General features: G+C 41.3%; 1 protein-coding gene across 1 annotated transcript; it reads right to left on the reverse strand.

Moving 5' to 3' along the window:
• Positions 1-530: 530 nt before the first annotated feature.
• LOC110981060 (uncharacterized) lies at positions 531-9257 on the reverse strand. Its single transcript, XM_022238247.2, has 3 exons — positions 9043-9257; positions 2926-4429; positions 531-1754 (listed from the first exon to the last, which is right to left on the reverse strand). The coding sequence occupies exons 2-3, from the start codon at positions 4261-4263 to the stop codon at positions 1746-1748; spliced, it is 1347 nt and encodes a 448-aa protein (XP_022093939.1). The 5' UTR covers positions 4264-4429; positions 9043-9257; the 3' UTR covers positions 531-1745.
• Positions 9258-14565: the final 5308 nt, after the last annotated feature.

Raw genomic sequence — 14565 nt, forward strand, 5'->3', positions numbered from 1 at the left:
TTGTGAACGTTATGGCCGAAAACTCCCTCCCTCAGGAAATACTCTGCACATGCACTTCAAGGGTTGATACAGACTTTGGTGGCGTTCTTGCCTCTGGAACGTCTTCAAGAAGTTTCAGCGTCAGCACTCCGTAATGCGCATGCCCTTGCGATAGTGCCGGTGGAGACTTCAAATTTTTCTGATATATTTTCCCTCATGTTTTTCTTCAACTATTCAAGGTTCAGAAGTCGATTGCAGTCAATAATTTCTTGCAAATGAGAGCTCTCTAATCATCGTGTTTTTGAGTATCTTACCCCTCCGCTGGGCACGATTTCTCATCATCTAGATCTCTTACATACGCTACTACGATGGATCCAGCATAATATTTTTATTAATTCCAAGATGATCTGCAAGTTCCACCGAGTTTTATTTATTGCTAAAGAACGCTTCCATCAGAGTTGAACATTTGAAATGTTGTTGTAATAGCTTCTGCAGTTAATTACGTTTGAGTCTAGCATTTAGGACAGTATAATTAGAGCAATGTCAACATCTTATGAAACAGTTCTTAGGCATTTATTTCGAATTGGTAATAAAGGAACAATCACATTCTGGAGAATAAATCGATGACAACTGCTTTTTTAATTGTCTTGCTTGCATCTCACAATTTTTTCCTATTTGCAAATTTGAATACCCAAACACTCGATTTTTCTTTCCAATTTGTGAAATTGCATGGTATGTAATTGCAAGCTTTTACATCTAAACTGAACCATCTTATTGGTCGAAAATGTGGATCTGACATTGCATTAAATTTCGTCCATCTACCATATACACAAGGTGCTCCAAATTGCCCAAATTATATATTGCATGCAGTTTTTATCCAAAAAAATAATACACAAATAATAATAATAATCTGACCCACAAATTAATTGGTGGTTTACTTCTGACAGAAATCCATATGGTATATTATGAATAGGCAGACTTCATATCTGAAAAGAGAAATTCTCATACGCCAGAACGCACATGCTTCATTGATATTCTAGATTATTCTACATATTAACAGAAAAGGTATTTGTAAGCTAAACAAAAGAAACATGTAGCAATAGAAACATGTTCTTAAATCATCAACACTACTTCGAGTTGATCACAACGGGTAATAATGTTTTAGAGTAGTACTTGTGGACTGCCAGAATGAAACGTAGGGGGCGTGGTAAGAATCAAAACGGAAAATGTAAAACTAAAGATTAATCAAGTGTTGAACTGCACTTTGCTTCTTATTTGTAATTTCATTTTGGTTGTGTAAAATTGTCGACCCAATAGCGAAGATGACAAAAATCTGAAATGTGAATTCCAAGTCATCGAACTGAGCTGAAAGACGGATGTGTGTCATTTCCAATTACGAAATGACATTTCTAAATCGAAAGTGTTTCCGCCTAAACCAAACAAAGCAAACAAAACAATGAATCAACAGCCTTAACAAAGTTGCTTGAATTTACATTATGGATACGCAAGTGCAAAGATTAACGAGGTCACAGGCCTATCCATAGAGGATGTGAAACGAAAAATAGTGTAAAAAGTGAAAGCTGTCAGACAATCATCGAGAGACGCGCAGCAGATTTCTGTTTGAAAATTTAAAAGGAACACAAAATATGTACTGTATATCATTTCATTCGTCTATGACTTTGGACTACGAACAAGTCTTGCTTCATCTTTCACGCACATCTTCACAGGGCGCCGGGAATCTTACCGGAGAGGAATTCTGACTGATTCTAACTGACCTGTAAGAAAACAAAGGAATACAGAGAATTTCAACTGACCCCAAAAATTTCAAGCCAGTTATCAGTTATGAAAACACTGCAGCTGACAGGGAAACTGTAAGCCTTTTACCCTATGGTAGAAATAGCAGTAAAAGGAAATCAGGATGGAGAAATGTAATAAAACCCTTTCCTGTGCGGTTACTTTATTTTTCTTATTATTCCCAGAACAACAAATCACAAAATGATGGTGTTGAAATCGAGTTAGTACAAATGTTGTATTGTCAATTATTCTGCAATATGGAGCCATAATTTCCCAAACGTCAGTACAACTGCAGGCATTTACACAGCTGATGACACGACATGATGGGCTTAGAATTTTGGAAGAACAAAACATTTCAGTATGAGGGTTTTCAAGATCTTTGAGTCTTTTCGGACACCTTAAAGATATTTCTCAGTCCAATTTGGAGTACATTTTATCAATGACTGACTTTTATTGTCTTCTTTTAAAGCCTAGGCCAAGTGTCAACCATCTTGAGCCGTCGACCCAGTGACGTATACACAGTGTGTCCCCTTTCCCCAAAATAGCGCAAGCAAATACTGCCTGTTTTAAACATAAAATATTCCTGGCAGTAATTGCAACAGACACGGTTTTTAAAAGAGGATACTTAGCTTGATGACGATTTTAAGTTCGTCTTGTTTGCCCCAGTTTTAATACAATCACTCAAAATTAACTTTGCGCCGCTTTTCAGAAAAAAAGTTCCAGTTATTCAGCATGTGTCAGTCCAGACGGCGTCAGTATTAACTCGTTAATGGTTACAATCACTGAAGGGTTACATAGACAAGACATTAGTCGAATGAAAGAGAACATTTTGCAGTGCATATTGTGGTTAAAGACAGAATCATCGGTTATGTTTTCTCCACATACTGTAAATGATTCAGAAGATCATATTTTTTAAGCTTTTAAATAAAACTTCCATAAAATTTCTCTTCAAACGCAAACTGAGGCGGTCCCCTGACTTCTTATGAGCAATTATGATTTTTCTACCGTGAAGGAATGCCAGTCCAACGTGCATTCACTGTGGTCCCTGCCCTTCTTTATACCTTCATACATGGGGGGGGCAATTTAAATTAATTAGACATCGGGACTTTTACCTTGAGTCCAATTTTAGTTTAATAGGTATAGACGAGTTACCTGTGTTCCTTGTTGGTGCTCATGTCTGCCCCCGCCGCTACATTGTTCAGAACAGAAGGCATCATGTACATCCATGAGGTGCATTGCAAATGCCTCGTCACTTTGGAATTTCAGCGAGGTTCGTCTGTTCCTCCATCGACGAAACGCCAAATCACTGCCCAGAAAAATGTCTTTACTGCCCCGTTGCAATTGGACGTGGTCGTTCCAAGGACTGGGCGAGACCTCAGAAGGGTTCATCTGCACGTTTCTTTGGCTGTGGTTCTCGCTTTCAGTCGGTGTTGGCTGTAGGGGAGGCGGGTTATTCTGCATGGTCGTTCGACTGCTAATCAAGAAAGTTTTGGCTTCTGGTGGCAAAGTGAATCTCCCAAAACTATGCTTGGGTGGTCGACCGCGTCTGACCGGTTCAGGAGGGACAGGTTCCTCGGGGTCCTCCGTCGGTATCTCCTGCTGCTCCAGCGGGACATCGAGGGAAAGTTTACCGGACTGAATTAACCTGATGACCAGATTGCGGCATTCTCTTACCTTGCTATCTGACTCCTCGCACTTTTTCACCGCGATAGTGGATCCCTCTAATGCCGCCATGAACCCTATCTTCACTCTGTCCTCAAAAGACAAGGTCGAAGAAGGTGATCCATCGCCATGGTTCGTCGATGGAGGCTGGAGAGCTTTATCGGTCGTTTCCATGGACATATTACCAAATGGCTGATTTTTCCCGCCTATTCCTGCGAGCCAATTCTTTGAAGTGGGTGGAGTGATATCTGTTCCACCCTTCTGAGCTGGCTCCTGATTTGATCCGGGTTCAGAATTCGGCTCAAACGACGAACTCTCTTTAATTTGTATAACAGACTGAACTGGAAAGCCGTTTCTCATTTTTGGCGGGATGACCTGCTTTTCAAGTGGGAGGTCAAGGGTTAGTATCCCATCCCTAACGAGGGCCAGTACATAGTTACACATATCCCTAGCCGTACTGTCTTTAACCCCCGGATATCTCTTCTTCATGGCTTTAACGCCCCATTTAGCACCATAATAACCCATTCGGACCCTTTGTTCGTGTGAGTAGGTCAGGTTCCATGACCGACGTTGTTTCTTTCCTTTTCTTCCAGGCATTGCTCTGACTGACCTTGTAGTTCTACGGGATTCTCTGCCTGGCTCGTAATCCAGGTCATCATCATCAAATCCATCTTCTCCATCATCGTCTGCGTCCCCTGCACACTTTCCAAAATAGTCTTCAATCTGTTCACCCTCAGGTTCTTCCTTCACTTCTGATAGTTTCTGACATTCCTCCTGTAAACTCATGATGACGTCTTTCAAACCCGTGCTCGTAAAATCTTCACTCATCTGTAATTCTCTAATTTTCAACACGGCCAGTAGTAATCCCCCTACCTATTAAATGGATTTGTGTCCACAGAGTTATTGGGCTTCTGTCTAGTTGTTTCAGTGTGTCGATTGTTTCAGTAAGCACGCCTTCACTCCAAGATATTCCCTTGAGGACTTGCAACGAAACCTAACAGGAAAAGCAACATACATATAACATATAATATTCTGGCATTCCTTGAGAACTGCTGTAACTCCTTTCAGGATGAATTCGACCTTCAGGCCCTCCACAAGCTTATACATGTACACCCTGCTCAGGTGCCCTTATATTACTCACAGACATATAAACACATAGACAGCTAGGTCGTATTCAAAACTACAGGTTAAAATCAAAACTATGGGCAAATTCATCTCTCGGTCAGGGCCCCTTGGTTTAGGGAATTTATACGCACAGTTGAAGAATTGCAGCCATGAAATTCTATAAAGCCAATTTTTCGATTGTAAAATAATGCGCACTGGACGCGCTGCCATCCGTCGCTTCGCTCATAGTTTGCCCATACTTTTCAAAACCACGGTTATACGCGCAAGACTGGGGTCTATGCGTTTTTATAACACCTCACCCACAGATTTTGTATCTTGATTGCCGAAAGTGTGTCATGTGACTCTTGTTAGTTTTACTATTTTTATACCACCGCTTCAAAAAGACTATACCATGCAGCCTCATTCTGAAAAGAACTATACCCGTAGCAACCAAAGAACTATACCCGTAGCAACCAAAGAACTATATCCGTAGCAACCAAAGAACTATACCCGTAGCAACCAAAGAACTATATCCGTAGCAACCAAAGAACTATACCCGTAGCAACCAAAGAACTATATCCGTAGCAACGAAAGCATGGGTATTTCGGCTCATAGCAAACAACATTGGTTAATGAAAGTATTCAAACTTTGCTGTTCCGCTTGGAATTCTTGAATTAAATTTGATGAACGTAAATACCAGTTTGGTGTTTCATTAATGATTTTTAGCTTTTGCAGAATCTGTGGGGAGGTATTATGAAACAAATATTGACTGCTTTATCTCGCGGTAAAGTAAAACTATTTGCCGAGGGAAAACAGAATGCTCCTTGGATCATCGAGGGAGGTTAGTTTTACTATACCACTCAAAGCAGTCCATATTTGTATACTATGCCTGTGGTATTACTGCACATTATGAAGTTCACGAGGAGACAGGGTGGAATTCGTTGCTTGCTTTTGTTTTCGTTGTCCTAGTTTACTTGTTTACGTTTCTATTTCATTCGCTCGAAGTGCTAATTCGTTCCGATACGAACTAAAATGTCGTTGGCACGAAAGACTGCAATGCTTTGCTTATTCATTCCCACGAAGTACTTCAGTAATTCGTGCGCACGATTCTGTAGTAGTTCGAGCAAACAAGTTGGTAATTCGTGCGCACAAATTGCTAACTCGTGCGAACGAAATAGCCGACCGTAAAAAAATTCCAACCTGTCCATTCCCAGGCTTCATATTGAAAAATGCATGCAAGCATTATAAAAAAACTCACAAGTCTGTTAGTGAATCATTAGGCTCATCAGGCTGAAGTTTATTTCCAGTTTCATTAGAATGAAACGACTGACGCTAATCTATCCCCCCTGGGTGGCACGCTAATGCATCACAGGTTACCCCCCCCCCCGTCAAGCTAATTTCACTACAGACACTATACCCAGCGATTGAGATATGGGACGGAGGGGCCACCCCTCCCGATGTCCAATCCCATATAGACACTCTAGCCTATTGTTACCTAACACACACCCCTAAATGTCTGAAAAGAATTCCCGAGATTCCGATCAAACAATGACCAATACAAAGGTGTTGGGGGGGCTCTCCGTCCCGTATCTTGCTTCATATGACGTGCATATCCATTTATACTTCACGGTTTAAGTGGATTGCCCACATTATGATGATGTTATTAATAACTGGTCAAACAAGCTTGGTCTTTCACACATCGTGCGCAAAATGCGCAGGTCACGTGTAAAAACCGTGTTTCTCCATTCAAAGATGCGAAACACAGATCCGCTGCATTGAACCCACTGACCTACATGACGCAAAAATAAACAGGAAATTGGTGTGGGGACATTTTTCAAATGATTTTTTTTCCCAAAAATGTCTTGGGGAAAATGGAAACTATTTGGAATCTTAAGAGAAGGGAAATTACAAGATCCAGCCAGAAAGACAAGACGTCGTAAACCATCCGACTTCTGTGAGCTCTTTATCAACTTTGTTGTAGGCTACAGGTATTGGGAAATTATATACCGCAAAACTCTATTCTTTGGGGAAACTGAGGAACCACCGTGAATATTTTCTGGCTAGCGTCTCGTTCAACAGGTATATATTTAGATTATTCTGGAAACATTCCCTCTTTTTAATTCGACAATTTTTCTCTAATGCATTCAAAGGTAAAATTATACCATTTTGTGCCCACTGATCCCATTCTATACCAAACTAAACCTCAATCTAAAACTTATCGCAGGCCCGTAAGCTTGGGGGGTCGGGGGTACGAACGAACCCCCCCTCGCTTCCGAGTTCCGCTCGTTGGTGTTTTTTATATATATATATAATATAATTTTAATATACCGTAATTTCGGAATATAAGCCGCAGTTTATACATTGATTCTCACGCGGACAATGTCTCTGTGGTTTATAATTAACTGCGGGCGGTTTATACGGCAACATTTAAAGAATGAAATCAGTCACTAAACGCCGCGCCATGCCTGCAGCTGCCGAACCCAGACCGCCGACGCGCATCGCGGCTGGCCAGCCACCCGTACCAGCGGCGCAGCGTTCCGGGCGCGGGGAGTCATGTTTTCATTGGTTACCGTTTACATAGGCTCTACTCACGTGTTCTAAATGAAGGAAACCAGTCGAGAAAGGCTGAATAGACTTTTTAAATGCCCTGTAAGTACCGTTCACACCTCACAAATTGTGTGGTACGTCTGTTCGTTGTTGTCTTTTATGGTTGTGTAATCCATGTTGTTTATCATTTTACTGGTCAAAAGAATTGCTGCATGACCCCCCAGCATGGACACTAAAATAATTTCGAGGACTCGAGAAAGTTTAGGTTTAATGAAAACACTGGTTCCCGGGCTGATTTACGTTACAAATTGAAGAATGCGCTCCGGAGAGTGGCGCAGACCCTATGGGCACTTCGAATTTTCGCTTCGAACGTTTGTGTATGAAGCAAGATTTTATCTCAATATCACAAAAGGTGAAATTTAATAAAATTCCAATATTCTGATTCATAAAAGTCGATTTTATATAACCACTACAAAGTTCCGATGACATATTAGGCCTATTTTGGTCCAATTTTCCCATTTTTTTCTTAAGTGCAAAATAAAATGCGCTTCAAAATATTTTTTTACCATTTTTAGTTAGGTGAGTGGAGGTAATAATGATTTACTAGAATTTATGACTTTTTAGAACTTCTGAAATTTTTTGTGGGATTTTCTGAGATTTTTTTAATAATTATGTTCATATCATTCACTCGTCAACCAGCACCCAATTCAATTAGGTGCTGAGTGAAGAGCAAATTCATATACCAGGCCAATTTATAATACGCCGTGAATATTAAAAACTGAAGTAGGGGGCCTATGCAAGTCTAACATGCTTCCTTCGGTTCGCGACAAACATGGAACTTGTTGATGTTTTGTTCCAAAGCACATTAAGATAGGCCTTTGTATAAAAAATATGTGTTCACAGTGCCAAAGTTCCACTTTTGGGTTTGAGACCCCCCCCCGTCTCTGGTCAGGCAACGGGCCTGTATAGTCCATCACGACAATCGCCTCAAAATTCTGGCCGACAAATTTGAACGCTGACTAAAATATCCTTATAATAAACAACTTGTCTCTGCAGAAGTTTTGCAAATGAAACTGCTCTCGAACAAACGAAAAATGGAATCTAGAATGAAAACGAAATGTTCTCCTATGGAATTAAAGTAGGACGAAATATTCTCCTTTGGAATTACAGTAGGCCTACATCTACCGGTATGAATCAGGGACGTTCGTCTTTTGCTACCTTTTCTCAGCAGGATTATATTGAAATCCATTATTTAAACCAAAAGCTGGGATGATATACAAAAAATCAATGCTTCACTTAGGCCTATAAAGCTTTACCAGTAGGCCTACGTGGTTTTTTGCTTCTTGCCGAAATCGTTCAAAAGTACTGATTGGTCCTTTCTGCATTTCGAGTTAGGCCTCCATGTACATGTACCTGCATCAAGTGTACGTACACCATGCTACTTTATCAGACAGTTGAATTTCCGGGAGCATAATTATATACTCAGTGATTGTGTATACAAAAGACATTAAACGCGAACATTCTTGCACTCCTCTCCCCTATACTTTCAGCTTATAGTCTCGTCATCAATGTCAAACACAAAGTGTTAGGGGCGAATCACTTAAAAATCAAAAGGCCGTAGGCCTACTTCAATTTTTCTCAAATAATTTTGTGTATAGGCATAGTATAGATGAAATTGTCAAGGATTTCGGCCACCACAACAAGCGACCGTGGTTTGGTTTGCATCAAGCTCAAGTCACGCTGCGCGCACCCGGTACCCCAGGCCAGCGTACTGTTCATACTCAACTTAATGACATACGTGTACGTACGTGTAGGCCTACATGCACTTTGTAGTCCGAGCTTGCTTGACATTAATCGAAGTTGCCCTTTTAAGAACTTAAATAGACCCTACGCCTTTAAAATTTCTATAACGAATTTGAAAATAACAGAGTGAATCATTAAACAATAAATACTTACGGGGATTTTTCAGTCGATGCTGAATGATGTTCAACCTAATCGGCATGGGCAGGCCAAAATCTTTATGAGAGCGCGGATAAGGGAACAATATTCCGCCTACAAAATGGCGCCATGACACGGAAACCACACAGGTCTTCGTACCATCCTGTGCAAAGCACCCAGTCTTATCCAAGTACCGGACATGTCAGATTGATTTCCGTGAGACATGGAAAATGCGAGCACGGTCAAGGGTTAAAAATGCGGGATTGTGCAAGCGCCCTCTTAGTCTTATGTTTACGTTGAATTTCCGCGGGAATTTTTCCACTTTTCAGGTGAGTTTGGAAAAAGGGCCCCTGCAGTGTTGGAATGCCATGGCAGATATCATGACCGCTAATTTTCGTAAATATTTTCTGAAAATCTGTAGTAACTCTCTGCAACTCTTAATGCATGATACATGCGTGTTTAACTTTAGCCTACTCTATACAGTTCTTCAAAATTAACTTTTTCATCAACAACCACGGTGATTTGTCATGTATTTTGGCGAATTATAGCCTAAATAGTTCTTAGCACTGCAGAAGAGAATTTCATACTTATCTAACCAGATACCTCTTGGTAAAATGACGTTCTGAGAGAATCAGAAGAAGACGTAGTCCCAAAGAAAGTCTTCGCTGCAAATCTTTGGGCAAAAGACATGCAGTAGTTCTGATTTGAAGTAGGTGCATTTCTTGAAATCAGTCTGGAAAGTTGAATGTTGTCTTACTGGCATTATCTATACCACAGCTTTTGTATTTTTCGCAAGTCGCAAGGTTAATTGCTATTCTCATGGTTGCGCTTAATCTGTTGAATTGCTCTGTGGAATATTCGAAATTTTGATTATCAAGAAGAGTTTGGAGAAGCTGTAATCCCGTGAATCAAGCTTGCCCCGGGAATTTGTTCCCGGCTTAGGAGTAATTTTGACTAAATAGATAGAATTCCTATTTGGAATTGTGTCTCGTATTTAATGCTCCATCGCCCCGAAGTCATCCCATGACCCACACTGTAAAAATAATGGGCACTGGAGTTACTGGGCGAACTAAGTCTTACAACTATTGGTAGATTTTTGCCCGTTTTGTGGGTGCTTTTGTACGTTGGGTAAAGTTTTAGAGTGACCAAAATTGAGAAGTACAAATGTCATTAAAATTGGGTACATTGAAGCCCATTAAATGGGCATAAATGAATTGTGCTTATTTTGTGGGTAAAAATCTCATGAGTGACTCACAGTTGGGAAAATGTGCGTGATACTTAGTCTCAACACTGGGAGCTGTGCAAATTTAATTCAACAACTTAAAACATTCAGCATGAGTCTTGAGTGCAGGATAGGGCAGTTTTAGCTGAAAAATGTCTTTTCATGTGAGATTTATGAAAAAAATATTACAGATGGGACATTTCCTCCTTTATAATTCGCCTGCTGTTTTTAATTTAATTATTTCTTTAGACATTTGTGGTATTTTAAGTGTAAACTGTTCTGCAGCAGACCCTGTGTATTGTGTTTTGTACCCAGTATTCTTTTGTTAAGATGTTGCCCAGTGGGCTGACCGGTTATAATGGCCCCTTTATTATTTTCTGGGTGCACATGTATTTAAGAAGTGGGTTGTACCATGCTTGGGTGCACTCATCACACCACAGGCACCCGTTCAGCCAGGGGCTCTGTTCTTTTTTTCAACTGATGGGTGTCGCCAACCTTCATCACTCCAGTCAATGTCCAATTGGTCCTCCAGTTATACACTGCCAGGAGATACAGTAAGTCACCGCTGTACTCTTCTCCTTCAAGTTGATGGCTTGCCACATGCATTGCATGTAGAGACAGTGAGTCTCCGCTGTTCTCTCTCTCCTTCAAGTTGATGGCCCAAACCAACTGGTTTTGCGGCTCTTCCTAGATGGCCTAGGACCAGACCGGTTCTGAGGCTCTTCCTAGATGGCCTAGGACCAGACCGGTTCTGAGGCTCACCCCAGGTGACCTGGATCAGACCAATCGGGTGCACCAGCCAGTGCTTCAGCCAGCTGTGCCCGAGTTGTCCTTCCGCAATAGAATACTAATAGTCAACTTGACAGCACGCACCCAATCAAGTCCTCAACAACAACCTATAAGTAATTATTTAATTTTAAACACAAATAGTAACCTAGATTTAAATTCCTTTAATTATTACTATTTTTGGTATGTAAACTGAATAAATTTCAGAAAATGTAGTTTCTGGTTTCCTTTTCTCTGTTGCATGTTCATCTCTGTCGTGCCCTACTTCATTTTGGTCCTTTTGAATTAGTCGCACGTAACAAAACGTTTACAGTTGTAGGAAGTAAGTGCTGTAGACCAGTTTAGAGTAAGTTTGTTTCATAAACAAGTCGTAAATAAAGATTAATTTAGGGGTCACGTTGCGCCTCTCCAGGGCTGTGCATAATAGTACTGTGTAAAAATGCAACTTCTTATGCTGATCAGTGACCGAATTCATGAACTCTACCGTTGACCACTCCTACAAACAGTTATGTTATAATAATGCACATTCTGGCTGGGCCTTGGGTCCCGTTGTATGTAGGCCTATGTGCAAGTTTGTAATTTTTTAATGTTAACACTAGTTTTTTTTTCTTTTCTTCTTCTTTTTTTGCTGGATATCATCAACGCCCCGAGATGTTTGGATACCCACGATCGTCTACAGCGAATTGTAAAGCGACAGCAGACTTCAACTAACCACTATTTTCGTCATCCTAGAGAAACAAGTACTGTCACCGTTTTCCTTCCTTGAAGCAGCTGATGAATACTACAAATCGTACAACGATTTTGATTGCAAGTATCACAATCGACGAAGGACATTGGCATGTTCCCCAGGCGTGTGTTTTTTTCGGACAGGGGCCAAACAAGGATTCTACGGCACTATAGGACACTAAGGATATGCCTGTCATTCAGAAAGTCCGATACAACTGGCCCAAATCTGTGCTGAAAATTGTTTCAAACCAGTGTATATAGTATACAAGACCTGTGGGAAGCAAAGATAACTTTTACTTTGGAATCTATGTGGTGTTCCAATTCTCTAATTCCTAAAATTTTCCACAGTTGTAAAGATATATAATGTGGTTCAATGTTCCCAGTGGAATTTTAACAAGTTACAGAAAAAAAACAATATAGGCCCTACACAATTACTGTAGAGAGGTTTTCAGTTGTGTTCAACCTAATTTCAAACCTACTTTAATTGCAACCCCCATTTTGGTTTATCTAGACACCCTGCTGGACATCAAGACATCTAGACATCAAGCTGGTTCACATAAGAAGTTCACAGTGTAATTACAGTGTTAACATACAGATCATGTGAAAATTTATTTTTGTAATGAACTAAATGAGTGATGTTATAGTTTTAAATTCTAGTGATTTTTGTATGATCTGTTATTTATTTTGCCCAACAATGAATATTGAGGTTGTTCAATAGTTTGGCAATAATCTATGACCAGAAATTGGCAATTATTTAAAAACAAACTGGATAAGAGTTGGGATAATAAAAAAAATAAATTTGCGTAAAATATTCCCAATACTTGGTTAATGTGGCCATCCATTACCAAACGAGTGATCAAAATAGGACTATGAACCAATAGTAGATTAAAAATTGTGCTTATCAACGGCAAATGGAAATAATGACTGGCCAATCAAAAGTTTAAATTCGTTTGCCAAACTATTGGGTTATCAACTTTACCCAAAATGTCGGAAGAGCTACATTTTACCAAAATTTAGGGAAACTGTTGTGCCTAATAAGATCTACATGTTGGTCAGTTGTTGATGGGATTGACTATCTGCACAACGTTGCGCAAAAAAGTTGGTTAAATAATTGCCTTTTTATAGTGCAGCTGTTCGTCATCTGGCCATGCCGTCAAGACACCCTTTAGGAGTTCCTGGATTACCTCAAAGAAAAGCACCACCCCCATCAAGTTCACCGTGAAACAAGAAAAGGGCGGCGAGCTGTCCTTCCATGAAAAACCATCGCAAACTCACCCACCGTGCATTGACCGATACCTCCACCGCAGATCCTTCCATCGCCCCCCATTCCACCTATCCAGGAACCCAGACGACACCCTCAACCACGTACCACCATGTACACCGCAAACCCACCCACACCGATCGGTACCTGCACCAGAGATCCTTCCACCACAGCCATCAAGACCCAGTCAACCCGTGGTTAACCGCACCCTCGTCTGCAGAACCCTTGAGATCTGCGACCAGATCAACCTGCACCAAGATTGTCAAGACCGCCCTCCATAACTGAACTGTTATCACCACTAACGCATCAGCCTCTCCAAGCCCCCTCACCGAGGCGCTAGGACTCGAACCCAAGGTTTCCTGCCAATTCTGCATCCCCGTGCCACCACAGGGTCCAACACCTTCATGCTTCAGTGCATGCGCAGCAAGTTTGTTAATTGGTTATACTACCGGCGAATCCCGTTTCCGCTCCACCGCCTCCGGGATACCTTTATAACCCAGCTCTCCACTCCAGTCTGGCACAGGGGGAGTGGGTTAGCGTCGCGGTTCTTTCCTCGCTTTGCGCCAATGAGGCCCGGGTTCGAGTCCCGGCTTGGCCCAGTCTCTAAGTGCATTTAGTTTCCAGTCCACACTCGCTCTCCGGGTGCTTCGGTTTCCTCCTACATTTAAAACTGGACCTTCTTCCTAACTCCGTAATGTGGTGCTGATTAATAAAGTGTATGAATAAACGTACAGTCATTGGCGCAAATAGCCTGAGATGCTGAAAGCGTCAGGGTGAGTGGGTTATTAGCGTAGTGGTTCTTTCCCCGCTTTGCACTAATGGGGCCTGGGTTCGAGTCCCAGCTTGGCCCTGGCTTTAAGCGCATTCCAGTGCTCTCCCAGGTTTTCTCCGAGTACATGTACTCCAGTTTCCTCCTGCCTCTAAAACTGGACCTTCTTCCTAATTAATGCTATGCTTCTTAATGAATAAACGTACAGTTGTTGGTGCAAATATATAGCCTGAGTGAGTATAGCTGCAGTCTGGTACACTCTCCTGAGGACGGCCAGAGCATCCTGCCGAATATTGAGTTAACACTCGCTCCAGTCATTTTTTTTCATCTCTATAATCTCTTCCAAAAGAGATTGATTACATGATGTGCCTGCAAACCTATATCTCATGCAACTTCCACCATGCAAATATCACATCAAACTAAAATGCACGGGTAGCCCTCAATTTTTATAGGATCGTAGCTTTCAGGTCAATCGTTACGCCCGAAAAATTGACTCTCGACTGAATGGCTTCCAAGTTAAAACGTGCAATACAAGTAGGCTGGCACATAAGTGCCCCATACGGTACAGCCTAAATTGTAAACTCCAGTCTGTCGTTCTCGGAGCAGGAACTTAAGTGACACCGACACCTGAAGTGTGCGCATAAACATGTTGACCTTCTCCCAATACTTTCAACTCCTTTTCTGATCGGAGTTGGTAGGCTTAAGAACCAAGAACCCAAATAGGCCTACGAGAAAAACTTGACTTTATGACCGCAGCAGTACAGCTGTAGTATATCT

The sequence above is a fragment of the Acanthaster planci genome, linkage group LG03, assembly GCF_054643075.1.
Source record: "Acanthaster planci isolate LZ-2023a linkage group LG03, COTS_SCS, whole genome shotgun sequence".
Lineage (NCBI taxonomy): Eukaryota > Metazoa > Echinodermata > Asteroidea > Valvatida > Acanthasteridae > Acanthaster > Acanthaster planci.